At 46.3% G+C, this 22,382-nt stretch overlaps 1 protein-coding gene across 2 annotated transcripts in view; it reads right to left on the bottom strand.

The window, feature by feature from the left end:
* Nucleotides 1-22,382, bottom strand: part of IPPK (inositol-pentakisphosphate 2-kinase) — a 322,707-nt gene that overhangs the window by 190,681 nt on the left and 109,644 nt on the right. For both annotated transcript variants that reach the window (XM_069643864.1, XM_069643865.1), the window contains one exon: nucleotides 4,201-4,322. In XM_069643864.1, the coding sequence (XP_069499965.1) occupies nucleotides 4,201-4,322 (122 nt within the window). The remainder of the gene's footprint in view (nucleotides 1-4,200; nucleotides 4,323-22,382) is intronic.

Raw genomic sequence — 22,382 nt, 5'->3', positions numbered from 1 at the left:
CCACGGTGAACGTAAGCCCTGGTCGATCTCCGTGCCTCTGCTGGTGAATTGCCAATAAACGCAGTGTCCACAGGGAAAATGCCCTGTCACAGGAGGCAGTTTCCAAGTCTCTTTAATTGTTTTCTGGCTGCATTTTTTCAGAGAAATGTCATTTCGAGTAACAAGATCTTTAATGTTCTTACTCCATTAGAATGCCACCGTCGGTCTGGGTATTGGCATTTCACTTTTATCCAAAACTGTCCAGTTCAAGAAACATTTTTTTGATGCTGTTGGACATATTGCTATATGTGTTGACAAAAACGAATTGGTCTTGTTCTTTGGAGGATTTATGTTCCTTATATTCCAGGAGGGCCTCACAATGGTTATTCGTTGCTCTTTTCAGAGCCTTTCTTGTGACCGATCTTGGATAACCTCTTACTTCCAAGTTGTTGGCACCCTCCAAAAAGTCGGTTTTGTTAGAGGCGTTCCGTTTGAGCCTTAAAAATTGGCCCAGTGGGAGGTTATCCCTGACATGCTATCATAGTGCAACATAGAATTTCTGTCAGTCGGTATGTTGCAGGGTTTCACAAATAAAACCTTTGAGGTGGCATCTACAGAAATTGTGATGTCTAAGAAGTCCAAATTGTCGCTACTGAAGTTAGAGGTAAATTTGAGAAATCTGTTTTGGGTGTTAATCCAGGCAAGGAACTCGATAAGCTCCTTTCCCGAACCATGCTAAATGACAAAAATATCGTCAATTTACCTCCGCCATTTTCTGAGGTTTTTAAATAAAGGGTCATTTGTGTGCCTGATCTTAGTCCGTTCAAACCGCTCCATATAAAGTTTCACAATACTGGGTGCCAGGGTGGCCCCCATCGCAGTCCCTTGGATCTGCTGGTAAAAGTCACCATTAAAATGGAAGTAACTTTCTTACAGGCTCATTTCAGCACACCATAGAATGAATGAGATGGGCGTCTTGCCTACTTTATGGTCTGAAAGGAGTTTTTCTTCTAACATTTCTATGGAGGCTGTGTATAGCTCCATACCAGATAATATCAAAGGGTATTATATGGACAGTGTTCTTGTGGATGGCCAGGAAACACCTGCCATGAGAGACACTGGGGCCAGCAGAACAGTTGTGGATGAAAGCTTTTTTAAGCCCGAGGATGTTGCTAAGGCACCCAAAGGTCCCACTAGATTTGCTGGAGGCCCTGTCCAAATGGTTCCAATTCTACAGTGAGGATTCAGAATGAGATGCCTGGGAGAGTCCTGTTGGGGAATGACTTAAAAACTCTAAGATTAGTGTCCAGTACCCCCAGGCCTCTCAGTAGGAAGAAACGGAGCCAAACCAAATTGGCTAGAGGCAAAGTTAGGTAAGATTTTCATTGAAGAACAAGTTACTAACCAACTGGTAATGTTCCTCACACGTATTCCTCATCTCGGCAGCATCGCAAAACATTTTTCGGCAGTGGGCGCTGTGCACGAGGTTGTGGCGTCAATGTCCATTGAGGGAAGTCTTGGCGTGTCAACGTCACCAGTAGTACAAATAGCTCGTGCCACGCTCGTAGGCTTCAGTTCTGTTTTTATGTTATAATTCGAGGAACCTTCCAGGCGTGCCTCAGACTGTAAGCTCTTTGCAAACGGAAAGTGTAAATCACGTAAACTGTACAGCGGTGTAGGATGGGTGGGGCAATTGTTAGGGAGAATTCTCAGAAATGTGCAAATTCCCTGCTAAATCCCTCCACCTTAGAGACCCCAAGCAACTTTTTTGAAAAAAGTTTTAATTAATTTTATGTCAACCAACCAACAAACCACAACCAAACATGCAATATATATTACAGCATATCCAATTTTATACAACATAATCCTTGTTGTCTGCTTTTCCCCTTCCCTCCTGCCCCCGAGCCTATATCTCTTCGTGATCTACTTCTGCAGTTTGCAAAGGGATTTCCTCTTGTGTCCTCCTCCAGATCGGGGTCACTTGACCAGTCTTGTGTGGGCCCAAATAGTGTGGCTATTAGATGTCTCCAGCTTGTTAAGGTTTCTGCATCTTCTCTTCGCCTCCAAACCCCCCCCACCCTGTTACTAGCATCTTGCCATACTGCAGTTTCGGTTTCCACGACCCCCAGCAACTTGGCTGAATTTTGAGGACTAGATTTTTTTTTTTTACCTGGAGAGTGTGTGACCCTTTTCCCCACTCATTATTTTAATGTGATTTTATACACTTTCTTTTGGTAGTGGAGTCTGACAAACTCCATAGGCATCATCTTTTACATTGTGTCACACAGCACCTTCAGTGCAGTGGCAGAGTGAAGACTTTCAGATTTCCCAAAGGATTAAATACCTTCTCTTGGATAAACTACTGTTTCCAAGAGCAGTAAAGTGAAATAGACTTTACTTACCATTGTAAATGTCTAGACCCAGCACACCCTATCTTACAATAGAGTGCTGGAGGGGTTACCTAGTATCCCCTTTGTCTAGCTTCTCATGTAACAATTTTATGTTACCCTTTCCTCACTGAATGGCCAATGGCAGTGGTTTCGTTTAAACTACCATGGTGTGCCTTTACCATGGGCTGCGTTCGCAGCTACAGTAAAGCACCCACGGGAGCCATCTTTGTCAAAATGGCTCCCAGTCTTTTTTTGCCATTTCTTTGTGGAAAGGTCCTTCTGGATATTTGCTCTGTGCCAAACCAGGTTCATTTCGCCTTTGGCGGGATTAAAGAGTGAAGCCCACCTCTGGCTCCAGAGTGTCTGGGGTGGGCAGGAAGTGAGGGAGGTGCCCGAAACTCCATTTGTTTAGTCTCCTAGGAGACCCAAATGCACTCTGATGATTGGCCGGCTGACTGTCCGGCAAGGACAGCCACCCTGCTGGGTGACTGACAGCTATGCTGGAATGAATGGGAGAGATCAGAATAAAAGTAGAGTCTTTTGGCTTGGAAGGCAGAGTCGACCACTGGACGAAGGAACCGAAGAGGAGCTTGAAGATGACGCCTGTTGCAACTCCTGGACTGTTGGTTTGCCCGGTGAAGCCCTGCTGCAGTGCCGAAACACCAAGTTTGCAGCGACAGTGAAGCCCCTGCAAGGACGACTTCTCCCCTTGAGTTGGTGGGACCAATCAACTCCAAAGTAAGCCACCAGGAAAATCCATCTCTGAGCTGGTTGAATTTATACAGAGTTGCCGCTGGAAAGCGTGTAGCCAGGGAGAGGAACACCAGATTGTGTGCGTTACTTTTAAGCTGGCCTAGAGCTTTTGGAAGATCCTCCGGACTCCCAAGAAGCAGGACTGACCGAGCTTGAGCCCCCTCAACACAGTGCAGGTCCTCAGAAGCGAGGACAGTCCATCTTGACAGCCAGGAACCACAGTGTTGCCATTTGCGGTAGACGCGAGCGGCTGAAACACTGAACAGCCACTGAAAGTGAAGTTTGCCGGTTGTGAGTTTTGACCGTCCCAGTGCATTGCAGGAGTCCCCCGATGTCCTTCCTCTTGTCCCCACGACTGAGGCCCAGGAACAGCGAGATCTGCAGAGCTGCACATGAACAGACGTCATCAGCTGCATCTTTTTCTTCATTTCTAAGGTACTGTAAAAAGTCAGAGAATTTACCTCTTACTGTAGAGTGCTTGCAACTTCTACAATTCACAAGCCTAATCAGCTTGTGGCCCTAAATTTGATTCTTCTTTTCATCAAAGACTCCAACTTGTGCAAAGACTTTTCCATTTACTTACTGTTAGGCAGAATTTTTATGCAGTACCCTCTGGGACCACTACACACAACTATGACTACAGGTGTAAGCTAAACCAAACTTTGGTATAAGTCTGTTCCGCACAGTTTTTGGTAGTGAGCTGAGATCACGCAAGAATATACCACAGTACTTCACACCATCAGGTTCTGAGGCATTAAACTACTTGTGTGGTACAGACCTATACCAAAAGGTGTGTTACCTAATACCAAGTAGATAAGTCTTGTGTAGTCTCACAGTGTGACTGCACCGATTCTTACCCACCAATGCCCAGCTGTGGCATTAAAGACAGGTCCACATAAAAAGGAATGTTGGTTGTGAGGAGGTTTTCATTTAGTACCATGCAAGGCTGGCAGATGGAACCAGACAGCAGTATAACATACAACCAATTGTTCAGCACAGATGAATTGTTAAGTACTATCCTGCAGAAATGTAATGTAAGAAACTGTTTATTTACTAGGAGAAGAAATTATTTAGTTACCTTAATCTCTATGCAGACTATAGGCCGGTGCTCCACTAAATTGTAGGTCTGCAGTCGAGTTAGATTTGGCAGGCACATAGCATAGCCACTTAAAGTGTCCATTTCTTTTTCACGCCTTGATTCTGCAAGCAAAACAGCAGGAATAAATGCAAGAATGTAACATGTAGAAACAGTGTTTTGATACATGTGTTCTAAATAAAACCAGAGCAGGATCACCAACTCCAACTAAAGGGACTAGAACCGGTTTCTAATAAAGTACACCTTAATGATCTTGAGAAACAATGGACAGATCGCAAACTACTTGAAGGATCCACCTGCAAGCCAAATAAAGGCTTCAAAACCTTGCCAGCCTTCATCTTACCCAATAGCGGAGAGGTTTCTAAACATAAAGGGTGCACAACTATTCTAACTATGAAGAAGCCTTAAAAAAGAAAAATGGATGACTAAATGGTTTGTGAAAAATGTGCTAGTAAACCGTTTTCCGATCATGACCTACAAGCACTTCAAGAAACTGCTTCCACCCCTCTAGCCAGTATCTAAACAGACAAACAAGTATAGAAAAATACCAGTAATTTGTATTATAATAACCTATAGCACCTGGAATTCAATACCTGTCCATGGCATATTGGCGTGCCTACAACATCACAGTATCTTAGCTTGTTCTGGGCCATTACCAGAAACTACAGCCTTGCACTTGTTTCCCCGAGTGTATGTCCCCCTATTAACACCAGTCAAAAGTGCACAAACTTGCAAAAAAAGGGAGTGTCCCTCTATTGAGAGCACAACAAAATAACCTGCTGGATGGGATGACTTCACTCAGCAGGATATACAACCACATTTTAAATCAATGCAGCGTTCATAGAGGAGCCATTTGCATATCAGTCTCGCCCCACCTAAAAGGATAGTCCATCACCTAAAAACAAAGCAATTCTCTGAACAAGAGTATCACCAAAACAAACTGTTGACGTGATGAAGTACCTTGCTTGGCTATGGGAACACTATGAGAACCAAGTGCCGGAGAAGAGTCCCCAGACACCCTCCCTTAGCCCCAGTCACGTGGCAGGACAAAAATCACAAGGGACACAGTAGTCATAACACTGTCCCTTTAAGGAAATAGAGAAATTGCAGTGCTGCAGAAATAGAAGTGCATGCTGGCTCTGCTTCCCAGAACAGGTGCAAGTACTCATCTAAATCTAGATTTAGGTAAGAGTAAGGGTTATAGAGGGACCCGAATTAGGATAGGAAATTTGAGGCGGAGCCAGCCAGTTATCCTTCACTTTCCTACAATTAGGAAAAGATACACTAAGGAGCAGGATCAGGGCAGAACCAGAGAGATGACACACAAAATAAGGGATTAGCCAGCCCCAATTCCCACATCAGATTCGGAAGCCATCCCCACTGGCGAGTCCCACAAACAAATCCCTGCAACAGCTGCCTTAAGTAAACAGAGTCTCCTTTAACCAGAGAGGGGCAGGGAGGAAGGACAAGGGCATTATCAGGCAGAGAGGGTACTACCCATGGGGGGCACAAGCAAACATCTTCCCACACCAGTGTTATTAGCGATCCCCAGGGGCGTAGCCCAAGAGTCAATGCTCATTACAGCCAACACACAAGAGTACCCCTTTTAAAAAAGCCTAGAAGGCAGGTCCAAAGTTTGTTAAATGCCAGAGGCTCAGTCAGTTGGTGTGAGAGTTGGAGAGAGGAACGTGGAGCAGATTGGCGAGCACAAAGTGTTGCAGGAGTTTCCTAAAGTCCACTTAGAGATAAGAATATCAAATAAAACTATCCCTTAGAATACATGTTAGGCAAGATTGTATGCAGTACCCTTTGGGTGCAAAACAACCCTGACCCCCTGGCAATAGGAACCCAACCTATGGTATAAGTCTTTACTACACAGGTTGGTAGTGTGGTTGAGTAGCCAGGCTCATCTCAAGAGGGTCAATGTGAGATGTAGGGGAGTTACACAGAGATTCACAGTGAAAAGTATCAAATAAACTATTACACAAGGTTTCTTGATTAAAGAATTATTAATTTATTTAACAGTCAATTTGATTAAGCCTTCTTAAGAAGGGAGCAATATAAAGCAAATTCACTACAAAAATACACACTTAGTTTTCGAAATCAGCAAATGCCCATTTGGGATGGCTCACAGACACTACATGCACCCTCAGGTGACTTCGATAGCTAGGGTGCTGTGCTGAAACTCCAAATTCGTATCAAAAGAGATTCCCCTGCATAGACAATTTCTCGCTTTGAGTTGGTGGGGCCAATCAACTCCAAAGTAAGCCACCTGGACATCCCCTCGACGCTGGAAGGAGGCAGTTAAATATCATACACAAATATACTTCCGTACTGTATTCTTTAAGTTCCTGAGGCATTCAGACTAGTTTGAAGGAGGAGTAAAAAGGCATAGGTTATCAGAACATAAAAAGAATACAATTATTTTTTGAGTTCACCAGAAGAGTCAATTCAATTCAATAGGCTAGGCCAAAGTCAATGGGCTAAAGTCTTGGATAGGATAAAGCAGTTCTGGTAAGTAAACGGAAAAGTCTCTGCCAAAGTTCTGAGAAGTAGTTTGTAAAAAGAAGAATTATATGTTGGGTCACAAGCTGATTAGGCCTGCTGGTTGCAAAAGTTTCAAGCACTTTCATCGTGAGAGGTAAGTACTCTCAGTTTCATTTCACAGTACCTCACAAATGAAGAAAAAGATGCAGCTGACGACTTCTGTTCCTGGCAGTTCCTGTGGGTCTTGCTGTTCCTGTGCCTCAGTCGTGGGGGCAAGAGTGAGGACGTCGGGGAACTACTGCATTCGGACTGGTCAAAAAGCTGGCACTTGGCAAATCTTCAATTCCGGTAGCTGTAGTAAAGCACACAAACTCACTATAGGGTTTTCTGCAGCACTCTGAGGAAATTCAACCAGCTCCGAGATAAGGTGTCCAGGTGGCTTATTGTCAAGTTGATTGGTTCCACCAACTCAAAAAAGGGAGAAGTCGTCCTTGAAGGGGCTTCTCCGTCGAGGTGAACTTGGCGATTCGGAGCTGCAGCAGGGTTTCACCGTGCAAACCAACAGTCCAGGAGTTGCAGCAGCCGTCCTCTTCAAGCTAGTCTTCGGATCTTTTGTCCCAGTGGTCAACTGCCTTCCAAGCCAAGAGACTTGCCTTTTATTCAGTTCTCTCCCATTCATTCCAGCCTAGCTGTCACTCACAGCTGGGTGGCGGTCCTATCACCCCTGAGTACTTTTGGGTCTCCTAGGAGACTAAGCACAGGGAGTTTCAGGCACCTCCCTCACTTCTAGCCCACCCCAGACACTCAGGCGCCAGAGGTGGTCTTCTCTCCTGAAGGTGAATGAACAAAGGAACCAAACCTGGTTTGGCACGCAGAGTAAAAAAACTCTAGAAAGGGCTTTCCGCAAAGAAATGGCGAAAAACACCAGGACCTGCTTTCTCAGACACCATCTTGAAAAACATGGCTCCCACGATTTAACGCTCCCGTTATTCGCATCATGGTAGTTCGTTGTAAAACCACTGCCGCCAGCCAATTCGAGAGGAAAGGCTAGCAATTGACTGCTACACGAGTATCTAGACACAGTATCACCTCCAGCACTCTATTGTAAGATAGGGTGTGCTGGATCTAGGAATTTAAAGAGATTAGTAAAGTCTCTCACTTTACTTACTCTGGGAAAGGGTAGTTTATCCCATAGAAGGTATTTAAACCTTGGGAAAGCCTGAAAAGGTTTTCCTGTGCCACTGCACTGAGTACTCTGCGACACAAATGAAAAGATGATGCCTATGGAGTTGGTTAGACTCTATAACCAAATAAAACACAAGAGTAAAACACATTTCAAAACACATGAGCGGGTAGGAAAAAGGGTCACACTCTCTCTAGGTAAAATAATCGAGTCCTCAAAATCCAGCAAAGTTGCTGGGGGTCTCTAAGGTGAAGGAAATTACCACATTTTTGAGAATTCTCCCCAACATTTTGCCCAGTGAAGCCCTGCTACTGTGCTGGAACTCCAAATTCGTATCGACAGAAGTCCCTGCAAGGACGACTTCTCCCTTTGAATTGGTGGGACCAATCAACTCTAAAGTAACCCACCTGGACATCCTCTCAGAGCTGGTCGAATTTCCACTGAAGTCGATGCTGGAACCGAAAAGCCAGGGTGAGGAACACCAGACTGTGCGTTGCTTTTAAGCTAGCCTGGAGCTCCAGGAAGATCCTCCGGACTCCCAGGAAGCAGGACTGACCGAGCCTGAGCCCCCTCAAGAGTGCGGGACCCGAGATTTAAGGAAGGCCTAATCTTGACAGCCAGGAACCACAGTGTTGCTATTTGCAGTAGACGCGAAGAGCTGAAACACAATGACCGTCCCATTGCAGTGCAGGAGTCCCCAGAAGTCCTCCCTTCTTGTTCCCATGACTGAGGCCCAGGAACACCAGGATGTGCAGAGCTGCACAGGAACAGAAGTCATCTGCTGCACTTTTCTTCAACCTAAAAAGTACTGTATAGTCTGAGAGAACTTACCTCTTGTTGTGCTACTTTGCTTGTCCTCGTTGGAAACTCTTCTCAGTTGCTCTTGTAGAGTTGCTTGCAGCTTCTTTACCTCACAAGCCTAATCAGCTTGTGGGTCTACTTTGATTTCTTCTATTCTACAAAAACCTTTTAAACATTGTGAAAGGCTTTCTACTTACCTGCAAGAAGTGCTTCCATACACCTTGACTTTTGCCAACTTAACCTTGGCTGTCCTGGCTCCATGAATTACTCTTCCCTCTCTTGCTTATGTTTGTTGCCTTCCTTCCTTCCTTCCTTCCAGGAAAGAGTTAACTGACTTTGCGCATTGGGGTTATTTTGAAAGTACTTACCGGCTTAAGGATAACTGTGTGAATACTTGTTTTATTCTCAACTCCCTTTTCTTTGACACTCCTCTCAAGAATATTCTAAATACAACAGTGATATATTAATGTCAACAGCACCCTAACTATTGAAGTCACCCGAGGGTGAAGTTAGTGCCTGTATGCCATCCCAAATGGGTATTTGCTGCTTTAGAAAACTAAGAGTGTGTATTTTTTGTAGTGTATTTGTGTGTTGCCTTATACTGCTCCCTTCTGAAGAAGGCTTATTCAAACTGTTAATTAAATAATTGCGTGTAAGTTAATTTGGATACTTGTCACCGTGAATCTGTGTAACTCCTCTACAGATCACATTGACCCCTCTTGAGTTAAGTCTGGCTACTCGACCACACAACTAAGCTGTGTAGAACAGACTTATACCAGAGGTTGGGTTCCTATTGCCAGGTGGTCAGGGTTGTTGTAGTGTACCCAAAGGGTATTGCATACGATCTTGCCCAACACCCTGTTAGGCAGAAAGTTCATTTCAGCGCCAATTCCCTTTACCCTTAGGCACTGCCAGGTCTTTAGCTGGACTCGGGACTTTTTTAATTTTTTACTCCTGAGTGAGTGCGACTTTTCCACCCTTTTCCCCCCAATCTCGTGTTTTTCTGACTAGGATTTTGTATTTCTTACCGTTTATTGTAGTCTGGTAAACTCCATAGGCATCTGCTTTTTGCATTGTGACACCACACCTTTTGTGCAGTGCCACTGAAGTCCCTTGAACTTCTCTTAACGTTTAAATACATTCTCTTGGGTGAACTGCTTTTCCCCAAGAAAAGTAAAATTACTTTTGTCTTCCCTTTTCTTTTGTGGGTCCCGCACACACCACTCTATGGGGAATGCTGGAGGGTTACATAGTAACTCCTTGTAAGGAACAAGTTACTTACCTGTAACTGTTTTTCTCCAGCATAGATCTGGCATGGATTCACATGCTCATGAATATTCCCTGTCAGGATGGGAATCCTTGGTAAAGAAAAAAAAAATATATCAGTTTCATTTCTGAACTGTCTTTCTACTTACTAATAACCAATCACTGGTCTCTGGGTCATACTGCCCGCAGCCAATGACTGCCCTCTACCTAAGCCCTTCCTCTGGCAGCCATCTTCAGATTTGGTAGCACGTAAAGTGGCAGTAGGAACATGAGAAGAGCCGCAGAGGGGTTGGAGGGAGGGTTTGCATGTGAATCCATGACAGACCCATGCTGGAGAACAACAGTTACAGGTAAGTAACTTGTTCCTTCTCCAGCATGGGGTCTGGCATGGATTCACATGCTCATGAATACAAGAATACATAGCAGTACACACATGCACAACCACGGGAGGTGGCAAGGCTCAACATTAAGTATCTCTTACCTTCTCACCAGGCTCACCTTCAAGCAAACAGGTTGCGCAGCACTGCATGGCCGACTCTTGACTCCTCCCTGGAATCCCGGTCGACGCAGTAGAATCTCGTGAAGGTGTGCGTCGACCTCCACGTAGCAGCCCTGCATATGTCCAGCAGGGGCACACCAGACCGGAACGCCGTGGTAGCAGTGATCGCTCTGGTCGAATGGGCTCTTGGACGGCCGGGCAACGGTCGGTTTGCCAACCGGCGAAAGTGCATGATGCAGCCGGAGAGCTATCTGGAAATGGAAGCCTTCGAGAGGGCCTTCCCCTGGTTCACAGGTTCAAAGTTCACAAACAGATGTGATGTCTTCCGAAATCTCTTTGTGCGGTCCACGTAGAACTTCAGCGCTCTAGCCACATCCAACAAGTGCAAAGTCCTCTCAGCCGGCGACGAAGGCTGAGGAAAGTCTTCGTCGCCGACCCCAGATACAAGGAAAGTCCATAGTGGTATCCAAGAACCTCTCTCTCAGTTGAGACGTGTCTTTGTTGCATTTGCAGAGATGCTTGCAGCCTTGCTCTTCACAAGCCTCCCAGCGTGTGGCCCTACAGCGATTCATTTTTATACAAAAACTTCTAAAACTTTGTGCAAGACTTTTTACCTACCTGCAAGAAGTGCTTGAGCTCACCTAGAATTGCTCAACTAAACATTGGCTGTGCTGGCTCCCTGAAAGACTCTTCTTACCTCTGACTTTGTGCTTGGCCTTTCCCCTAGGAAAGGGTTCATTTACTTTGCATCAGAGGGTTCAAAGTGCTTACCTACTTAAGAATATTTGTTAAACATTGTTTTATTCCCTTATCTTCTCCTCATTTAACTCAAGCTCAGTATTGCTCCAAATGTACCAGTGATATATTAATGTCCATAGTGTCATAGTTATTTAAGTCACCTTAGGGTGTAGGAAGAATCTGTGCACCATTCCAAATGGGTGTTTACTGATTTAAAGAAACAGTGTGCAATTTTGAAGTGTATTTCTGTGTTCCTTATATAAAGCTACCTTCTAAAGAAGACTTATTTAAACTGACTCTTAAATTAATAATTGTTTAATCAAGAAACCTAGAGTATGACATGCATTACTCACCATAATAGCATAGTGTTACAGGCATGCCCATGTCGACGTCCCATTTCGATCCTCGAAGGACATGATGCAATACTCTGCGGTTACCACTGGATGTCTGACTATAGGCACAGCATGTGATTCTAAGCAGATTAACAAAACTATCAGAAAAGTGTTTATTTGGATACTTGTGACTCTCTGTGTAACAACCTTACTGCTCACATTGACCCCTCTTGAGATAAGCCTGACTGCTCAGTCACTCAACCCAACCTTTCGTATAAGCATGTACTACACAAGTTGGTAAACTATTGCCAAGAGGTCAAGGCTGGTGCAGTCTCCCACAGGGTATTGCATACAATCTTGCCTAACAAAATCCAACCATGCTCTCCTAAGCTGCAATGAGGTGGTAAATAACTCCCAGCTCCCACCAATTCTGCACCCTGTTGGGTAAGAATAAGTGCAGTCCAACTGGTGTGGGACTACACAAGACTTCTCTTGGTATTAAGTAACCCCACCTTTTAATATAGGCCTGTACTGTTGGTGACTGAGCAGCCAGGCTTATTTAAAGAGGGGTAATGTGAGCTGTAGAGCTCTGCAATGAAATCAGTAAATACAAGTATCGAATTAAACACTTACACACCATCTAATAAATCCAGTATTTATACACAATGATATTTAAAGCATTCTTTAAAAGGCAGTAATTAGCTGCAACATTAATTCCAAGTTAAGATTCAATTGAAAAGTGAACAATAAAGCAGGTGAGTAATTCATGTTACACATGTTCCTGGACCTGCAGGTGACATCATTTGAAGTCTATATAGCATTTATATAGTATCACCTTTGCAATATTAAGTTTGTCAAGGAAGGAAATGTTAGGGTTAGATCAGAACAGACGCATAGGTTAGAACAGGTAGATTCTCCTAAAGGGATGCAGGCAGTCTATTATCCCAGCATTAAAGTATTCAACATTAAAACCTGTAAGGGAGCAAGCACTGCCAAAACCAATAGATTAAGGAGGCCTTTAGGGAGCCAGGACAGGCAAAGTCAATGGGCAAAGTCAAAGTTCTGATGCTCTTCTTAGAAATAGGTTCATAAACAGTCAGTGTTCAAAAGAGAAATCATACCAACTCCAGAGGTGTCACCTTTAGAAAGCACAAGCTGCAAGGCCAATGCAGGCAAGTCGAGTGCGGGACCTCAGATGTGAGGAAAGTCCACCTCGACAGCTAGGAACCGCGCTTATTGCTATTTGCTGTACCGCAAGGAGCTGAAAAGCGAAACAGCCACTGAAAGTAAAGTTTGCCTTTTGCCAGTTTTGACAGTGCAGGAACCCCTCTGACACTCAAGGTTTCTTGGATAAATACTTATTAATTTATCAGTCAGTTATGAAACATTCATTAGAAGGAGGCAATCATATAGTAGCACTATATGATTGCGTGTAGGTTGTGTCTGTGGGCCATCCCAAAAGGGTCTTGTCTGATTCAGAAGAACAAGTTACTTCTTACCTTGTAACTTTCTTTCGACGGGATGTTCCTCCGACGTATTCCTCATCTTTGATAATACGTTTCCAGCTTGCTGGCCTCGGAAATTTTTTCTGTAGAGGGCGCTGCGCGTCGACGTCCGCCGAGTCGATGTCCCTCGACGGCCACCATATCGGCGCCGACGTCACCATGCCCATAAATAGCCACGCGCTGCGTCCGTTGCTCAGTTCCGTTTTGTAGCATAAGAAAAGTCATGCCTGAATTGGTTATTGACCTTGAAGGAGCGTAAGCTGCAACCACAAGGGAAGTATTACTGCGGGGATGGATAGGAGGGGCAATAAGGAATACGTCGGAGGAACATCCCGTCAAAAGAACGTTACAAGGTAAGAAGTAACTTGTTCTTCAAAGGGATTGTGTCCTCCGACATATTCCTTATCTTTGATAGACTCCCATAGCAGTGGCATGTAATTGGAGGTGGGAGTAAGAATGTTATGCATCCCTTTAGGGATGGACCGAATGTAATACGGCTTTGCCAAATCTGGTCTCTTGACTAGTGGAGGAATCCAGGTTGTAAAATCTTGTGAATGTATGTGCGGACGACCATGTGGCAGCCGCACATATGTCTCGGACCGGTACCCCTGTTTGGAGGGCCGAAGAGGCTGCGATAGCCTTGGTTGAATGAGCCCTAAGATTTTGGGGTGGCTCTTTCCCTGCCAGTTTATAACATTCCAGAATGGCCAAAATAATCCACCTGGAAATGGTTTGTTTTGTTATGGGTAGTCCCAACTTCTGACCCGAGTATCCTACAAACAGTTGGTCTGCTTGCCTGATCCTAGCCATTCTCCTGATGTAAAAGCCGAGAGCTCGCCTTGGGTCCAGCCTATGTAGCCTTTCTTCCTCTTTCCGCGGATGGGGAGGAGGGTAGAACAAAGGTAAGGTCATTTTCTGAGTAATATGAAATTCAGAAGCCACCTTTGGGAGGAAATTAGGCTTCACCTGTAGGACAACTTTGTCCTTGTGGAAAGTTTTATGTGGGGGGTTTACAGGAGAGAGCTTGTAGCTCGCTCACCCCTCCTAGCAGATGTTAGTGCTACCAATAGGATAGTTTTAAGCGTGAGAAATCTCAGTGAACAAGAGTGGAGTGGTTCGAATGGAGTGCCCATTAGGAAGTTTAAGACTAAATTAAAGTCCCATAAGGGAACCTGGAGTGGTTTGGAGGATAAACATTAGTTTATCCCTTGAGAAATTTGTATCACTAGAGGTAGTTTGAAATACGATGGTTCCTCCGCAGTGCGCTTGAAGATAGAAAGCGCTGCGATAGCCTTTTACAGTGCCAACTTGAAGGCCTGAGTTTGCCAAGTAGAGTAGAAACGATAACACCGTTGGTGTACCACATGAAAAAGGGCAGATATTCTCTTCCTTACACCAGCTGCAAAATTTGTTCCAACGGCAGCGGTATAAAGACTTTGTTGCTGGCCTTCTGGCCGAAAGCAACACCTCCATGGCGTCATCAGGGAGATCCCAATCCTTGTACCTCACCCTTTCAGAAGCCAACCGTGAAGGTGGAGGGTTCTGGTGTCTGGATGGAGAACCTGACCTCCCTTCTGCGAGAGAAGATTCTCTTTGAGTGGAAGACGGATTGGAGGGCAGATGGACATATCTAGAAGGTACGGGTACCACGTTCTCCTGGCCCAGTCCGGCGCAATTAAGATCATGGTTTTCCGGAATCTTCTCAACCTCCTGATCATTTGAGGAATAACAGGGACTGGTGAGAACGCGTAAAGGAGTGGAAACTCCCAGTCCACTACGAACGCGTCTCCTAGAGCTCCTCTCGGGGGAAATTCCCTTGAACAGAACAGATCGCACTTCCTGTTGGTGCTTGTGGCGAACAGATCCACCTGAGGGGTTCCCCAAAGGGCAAAGATCTCTTGAAGGACTTCCTGAGCTAGCTCCCACTCGTGGGAGACTGCTCTGCCTGCTCAGAGGGTCCGCTGTCAAGTTCTTCTCTCCGGCTAGGTGGACTGCCGATAGAGAGATTCCTTCCCGAATTGCCCAAAACCAGAGCTGCATTGCCTCTCTGCACAGTGGCAGTAATCCTACGCCTCCTCTTTTGTTGAGGTAGTGCATGGCCACCGTGTTGTCCGTCATTATCAGGACATTTCTCCCCTGTACTGATGGCAGGAAAGCTTTCAGCGCTAGTCTGATCGCTCTCAGCTCCAATAGGTTGATGTGTAGTCTGGACTCCGATGGAGACCAACGACCGCTGATGGTCAAGTCGTTGGCATGGGCTCCCCACCCCGTGAGTGAGGCGTCTGTGACTACTGTTATCTCCGGCCATGGTTGCCAAAACAGTTCTCCTTTCAAGATGAAGGTCGCGGGCTACTTTGTCCGGAATCCGGAGGAGATCTGTCATTCTCCCTGAGAATTGGGACCACTGAGTTTTCAGTGCCCATTGAAGAGATCTCATTCTCAGGGGAGCCTCTGGCACAAGGAAGATGCAGGATGCCATGAGGCCTAGCAACCTCAAAAAGTCGAAGGCTGGGAGACGTTGGGCATTTTGAAACTTGTTGACCATCTGCAGAATATCTTGAGCCCTCACCTCTGGTGGCGAGGCTTTTCCCAGGGAAGTGTCCAGGACCGCTCCAATGAACTGGAGTCTGTGATGGTATCATCTGTGACTTCTTTAAATTGAGGGAGAAGCCCAGTTTGTGAAGGAAGTGGCAGACATAATCTAGCTGGACCTGGGCCTGTTTCGAAGATACAGCTCTGATCAGCCAATCATCCAGGTAGGGGTAGACGTGGATCCCTTCCCTCCTTAGACTCGCCGCCACTACTGACATTAGCTTGGTGAAGACCCTCGGGGCGGAGGTCAGCCCAAATGGTAGAACTCGAAATTGATAATGAGAGTCGCCAATTGCGAACCTCAGGTATTTCCTGTGTTTGAGATAGATTGGCACATGGAAATAAGCACCCTGAAGGTCCAGAGATACCAGCCAGTCCTGGAGCTGGAGGGCCTGAAGGATCTGAGAGAGAGGTACCATCTTGAACTTGTCCTTCCTGAGGAACTTGTTCAATTCTCGTAAATCCAGGATGGGTCTCAGTCCTCCGCCTTTCTTTGGTATGAGAAAGTAGGGGGAGTACCAGCCCTTGTTCCTGTCCGCTACAGGTACCGGTTCTATGGTACCTTTCTCTAGCAGGTCTATGATCTCCTGCAAGAGGAGCGGATCTGGAACTTTTAGAGAGCTGTGCCCCGGTGGATGACTCTGAGGGATGTGTAGAAAGGGTAGGCAGTAACCCTGGGCAACTGTCTCCAATGCCCAAGCATCTGACGTTATAGCCTGCCATTCCGTCAGATGGTGAGTCAACCTGCCCCCTACAGGTGTTTTGTGTGGAGAGACCTCAGAGTGGTTTGGGGGCGGCTGATGCAGATGCTGAGGGTAAAGAGGCACCTGCTGCTGCTGCGGCGGCGGCTTTATTACTTTTGACCCGTCCACCTCGGGTAGGTCTCCTTTGGCCTCTTTGAGCCGGCTGTCCTCTGCCTTTCCCGAATGCGGAATAACAGCGAAAGGACTTTCCTCTTCCAGAGGTTCCTGAGGGGCGAAAAGGAGTTTGGTGGATTGCAGCTCCTAACGATTTTGCCGCTGCTTTAGATGTCCGCAACTTTTCCAAACTGTCATCAGCTTTCTTGCCGAATAACGGCGAACCGTCAAAGGGCATATTCAAAAGTCTGGCCTGTACATCTGGAGCAAAGCTAGACTTTCGCAACCACGCATGCCTGCGGATTGTTGTACTTGCCGCCATGGCCCTGCTGATACTGTCAGCGGAATCGATGCCAGTTTGAAGTGATTCGCACATGGCATCTTTGCCATCTTTAATAATGTTAAGGAAGGCTTCCTTTTCCTCTCCTTCAGGTATGCAGTCAGCCGCTGATGAAGCACACTCCCACAGTGTGTGACTGAACCTGGCGAGCGTACAGGTGGCGTTGATGGACTTCAACGCCATACTACAAGCAGAGAAGACTTTCTTCGCCATAGAATCTTACCTCTTGTCATCTCTATCCTGTGGGACAGTAGGGTAAGCGGTCCTACTGCTAGATGAAGTTGCCGCTTGGACCACCCGGCTCTCTGGAGTCGGGTGTTTTGATAAGTATTCGCTACCCTAAACTTGGCTGACAATCTTTTATTGACCGCAGGGATAACCTCAGGAGTTTCCCAATTAGAAGTAATTTTCCTTTGTAAGGCTGCATGGAAGGGGACCACAGGGTCCTCCTGTGGACCTTTGTCTAATATGTCTGTCAGGTCATCCTGTTGAAAAACAGGCGAAGGCGCAGACCAACCCACAAATTCAATAATTCTTGCCATAAGGGTTCTATAGGGTGTTTCGGCATGTTCCCCTGGGTCTGGCTTAACAAATTCCACTTCTGGGGAAGTGTCCAGCCCACTTGCCTCATGTAGTGACTCCTGTAGGTCCTTCAACCTTCTTTCCTCAGAGGTGAAATCCTCTGAAATAGGCAATGTGGTCCTCTGCAACCCAAATGTTTCCTGGTCAGAATCTTCCCCCTCTTCATAAATTGAAGGTAGTCCAGGGTACTCTGACCTCTGAAATGGTGTAAAACCCATCTCTAAGGCAGAAGGAGCCAAACTCGTCATTATTGGGTGAGAAAACATCGATGTCGTTGACGCCGATGTGACAGGCTTCGAAGGCGCCGAGAACGGCGTCGAGAAAACTGGAAGAGGTCTCGAAGAACTGGAGAGGATCAGGATCCTACTCAAGGATGTCGACGACGGTCTCAGCGTCGTGCCGGAGGCCCTTGGAATCACTGTTGGCTGTGGAATAGCCTTGGTCTTCTCTTTCATAGGCGTCGATGTCTGCGTCGACGATGGCGTTGAGTCGATCGACCGATGCTTCGAAGAACCCTTTCGACAACGGCGCCGATCCATGCGTCAAAGGAATCTTCGACGACGGCGAAGATGTTGCCTTCTTACCCCATAGCTCGTGGCGCTCTCGGGTGGAATGTTTCGCCGGGTGCAGCGACTCGCAGCGTTTTGGATGTTTTGGGTTTTTCACCCGGGGTATCGCCCTCAGCTGTCTTCGAGGGGGTCGAGGCCGCTTTCTCGAAGACGCTTAACATTTTCTTTCTGAATTCCTGCCACTCAGCCTGAGAGCTGTATTTTGTGGGACAGGAGACCCTTTCTGGGGAAACAGAAGACAACGAGGAAGGGGATCTTCGACGTCTCTTTTTTGAGTGTCTTGATCTCGACGAATGGTGGGAGCTACTTCGAGATCTAGAATGGGAATGTTTGACGGTGAGGAGACAAATGCCTCGACTCAGCCGAAGAAACCTTCGAAGAGGTTTTGACTGACTTACCTCTCTCGAGCTTCCCCTTGTGCCCCTTCAAGGCTTTTGCCGTCATGGACATGCAGTCCTCACACTCCGAACAATGGTGCTCGGCTCCCAAGCACCACAAGCAGATCCTGTGTGGATCCGTTATCGTCATTTTTTTACCGCAGTCTCGACATTTCTTGAAGCCGGATCGCGGCATCGTCAGTTCCGATGAAGATGCCATCGAGAACGAGTTGGTATTTATTCGAGTAGATGAACAAGTTACTTACCAACTGTAACGTTCTTTCGATTGGATGTTCCTCCCATGTTTTCCTCATCTTAGATATATCCTTACCTTCAGCTTTACTGCTTCAGACATTTTTTCTCCCTCCACCAGTGTTGACGTCATCCGTAGTATAAATGCCTCGAGCGCGCCCGTTGACCTCCGTTCAGTTTTTTCGTATCAGAGCCCATGTATTATAAACAAAGGCGTGCCTCTTATTGACCCAAACCTTGAAAGAATTTAGAGTGTAAACCACGTAAACTGTACTATGGGGTAGGATGGGGGGGGGGGGGGTTGATGAGGAATATGTGGGAGGAACATCCAATCGAAAGAACATTACAGTTGGTAAGTAACTTGTTCTTCGAATGGATTGTGTCCTCCCACATATTCCTCATCTTAGATAGACTCCCCAAGCAGTTTTGTATTGGAGGCGGGAGTACAGATGCCTTTTAGTCATGTACCGAATGTAGTACAGATTTGGCAAATAAACCTCCTCGAAATGTAGTTGAGTCCAAAGCATAATGTTTGGTGAAAGTATGCATGGATGACCATGTAGCTGCTGCACAAATATCTTGCACAGGGACACCCCTCTTAAGTGCTGTTGAAGTTGCTATGCCCCTAGTTGAATGGGCTCTTAAGCCCTCAGGGGGATCTTTTCCGGCTAGCCTATAACACTCTGTTATGGCTAAAATGATCCATCTTGATAATGTTTGTTTGGTTACAGCTAGTCCCAATTTACGGCCAGTGTATCCCACAAAAAGTTGATCACACTGACGTATCTTTGACAATCTTGAGATGTAAAAGCTTAGAGCCCTTCTGGGATCTAGCCTATGCAGTCTTTCCTCTTCCTTACATGTGTGAGGAGGAGGGTAGAACACAGGTAGAATTATTTTCTGTGACAGATGAAAGTCTGAAACTATTTTTGGCAGAAAAGATGGTTAACTCGAAGGACAACTTTATCTTTATGAAAGATGGTGTGAGGAGGACCACTCGAAAGTGCCTGCAACTCACTTACTCTGCGGGCTGATGTCAATGCAATTAAAAGTATAGTTTTTAATTTAAGAAGCCTTAACGGACAAGAATGTAAAGGCTCAAAGGGTGCACGTCAGAAATTTAAGTACCAAATTTTAATCCCACACAGGAACTTGAAAAGGTACTGGTAGAAAAACATTGTTTAAACCTTTTAGAAATTGTATTATTAAGGGTATCTTAAAATAAGATCTTTCTTCTGATGAGGGCTTGAAGATAGGTAGCTCTGCTACATATCCTTTTATTGTGAACCTGGAGCCCCAGATTAGCTAAATATAATAGAAAAGATACCATTGGAATGTCACATTCAAAAAGGATCCACATTCTTATCCCTGCACCAGTTACTGAATTTATTCCAACGACACCGGTACAAAGATTTTGTTGCTGGCCTTCTGGCTGAAAGCAACACCTCCATAACATCATCCGGAAGGTCCCAATCCTTGTATCTCAACCCCTCAGAAGCCATGCGTGAAGGTGGAGTATGTTGACCTCTGGATGGAGAACATGACCTCCCTCTTGCGAGAGAAGATCCTCTCTTTTTGGAAGACGTATTTGAGGGCAGATGGACATGTTGAGAAGGTCCAGGTACCACGTTCTCCTGGCCCAATCCGGGGCAATTAGGATCATGGTTTTCCTGAACTTTCTCAACCTCCTGATTACCTGAGGGATCACAGGGACTGGAGGGAACGCATATAGAAGAGGAAATTCCCACTCTACTACAAATGCGTCTCCTAGAGCTCCTCCCGGGGGAAATTCCCTTGAGCAGTACAGTTCGCACTTCCTGTTGACAATGGTCGCAAACCGATCCACTTGAGGGGTTCCCCAAAGGGCGAAGATCTCCATAAGGACTTCCTGAGCTATCTCCCACTCGTGAGAGACTGTGCTCTGCCTGCTCAGAACGTCCGCCGCTGTGTTTTGCTCTCCTGCTAGGTGAATGGCAGATAGAGAGATCCCTTCTTGTATTGCCCAGAACCAGAGCTGCATTGCCTCTCTGCACAGTGGCAGTGACCCTACTCCTCCTCTCTTGTTGAGGTAGTACATGGCCACTGTGTTGTCCGTCATGATCGGGACATTCTTTCCCCGTACAGAGGGCAGGAAGGCCTTCAGCGCTAGTCTAATCGCCCTCAGCTCCAAAAGGTTGATGTGTAGTCTGGACTCCGATGGAGACCAACGACCGCTGATTGTCAGATCGTTGGTGTGGGCTCCCCACCCCGTGAGTGAGGCATCCGTCACTACAGTGATCTCCGGCCATGGCTGCCAAAAAGATTGTTCCTTGAGGATGTGTTCTTTGCAAACTAACCATTGTAGGTCCTGAGCTACTCTGGTTGGAACTTGTAAGAGATCTGTCATTTCCCCTGAAAACTGGGACCATTGAGTCCTGAGGGCCCATTGAAGGGATCTCATCCTCAATCTGGCCTCTGGCACCAGAAAAATGCAGGATGCCATGAGGCCTAGCAACATGAGAAAATCGAAGGCCGGTAGATACTGGGCATTCTGGAATTTTGTCACCATCTGCAGAATGTGGTGAGCTCTCTCTTCGGGAGGTGAGGCTTTGCCCGAACAAGTATCCGAGACTGCTCCTATAAACTGGAGCTTCTGTGATGGTATCATGTTTGAATTTTTTAAATTCAGAGAAAACCCTAGTTTGTGAATGACGTGGCAAGTCTTGGATAGATGATCCTGGACTTGTTCTGGAGAACGTGTCCTGATCATCCAATCGTCCAAATAGGGGTAGACATGAATCCCCCCTCTTCTGAGACTCGCTGCCACAACCGCCATCAACTTGGTGAAAACTCTTGGGGCGGAGGTCAACCCGAAAGGCAGAACTCGAAACTGAGTGGGAGTTGCCAATCGCAAACCTCAGGTATGTTCTGTGCTTGAGATGGATTGGCACATGAAAGTAAGCATCCTGAAGGTCTAATGATACCAACCAGTCTTGAAGTTGGAGAGCCTGAAGGATCTGAGAAAGAGTGACCATCTTGGACTTGTCCTTCCTGAGGAACCTGTTCAAGTTTCTCAAGTCCAAGATGGGTCTCAGTCCTCCGTCCTTCTTTGGAATGAGGAAATATGGGGAATACCAACCCTTGTTCCTCTCCGCTACAGGTACATGTTCTATTGCACCTTTCTGTAGCAGGGTTAAAACTTCCTGCAACAGGAGCGGGTCTGGATTTTTGGTAGAGTTGTATTCCGGTGGGTAACCTTGGGATACTGTTTCCATTGCCCAAACATCTGAAGTAATGCTCTGCCATTCTTTCAGATGCTGTGAGATCCTGCCTCCCACTGGGGTTTTGAGAGTCAAAACCTCAGAGTGGTTTTGCGGCAGCTCCAGCAGCGGCTGAAGGGACAAATGCTGCTGCTGGGGCAGATCTACCGCCTCATCCTCGCCCCCAGGAAATTTTCTTTGCCCCCTTTGATTGGCCTGTCCCCTCCCTCTCCCAAATGAGGAGTAAATATGAAAGGGACGACCCCTCCAGGAAGATGAGCCTGTGTAGGGGCTTTGCTGAGGTTGTCGTATAGCGGCACTAAGTGACTTTGCCGCTGCCTTGGAGGTCTGCAGCTTCTCCAAACTTTCATCCGCCTTGCTGCCAAACAACCTCGAGCCATCAAATGGCATGTTAAGGAGTCTAGATTGAACATCTGGTGCAAAACCCGACTTCCTTAGCCACGCAAATCTGCGTAGCACTGTGCTAGACGCCATGGACCTGCTGATTCTGTCAGCAGTGTCCAAACCTGCTTGAAGGCATTCTC

This window comes from Ambystoma mexicanum, chromosome 2p (assembly GCF_040938575.1).
Source record: "Ambystoma mexicanum isolate Mex_15411 chromosome 2p, UKY_AmexF1_1, whole genome shotgun sequence".
Lineage (NCBI taxonomy): Eukaryota > Metazoa > Chordata > Amphibia > Caudata > Ambystomatidae > Ambystoma > Ambystoma mexicanum.
The sequence above is the reverse complement of the archived record's forward strand: the minus strand, read 5'-3'. Positions and strand labels throughout refer to the sequence as shown.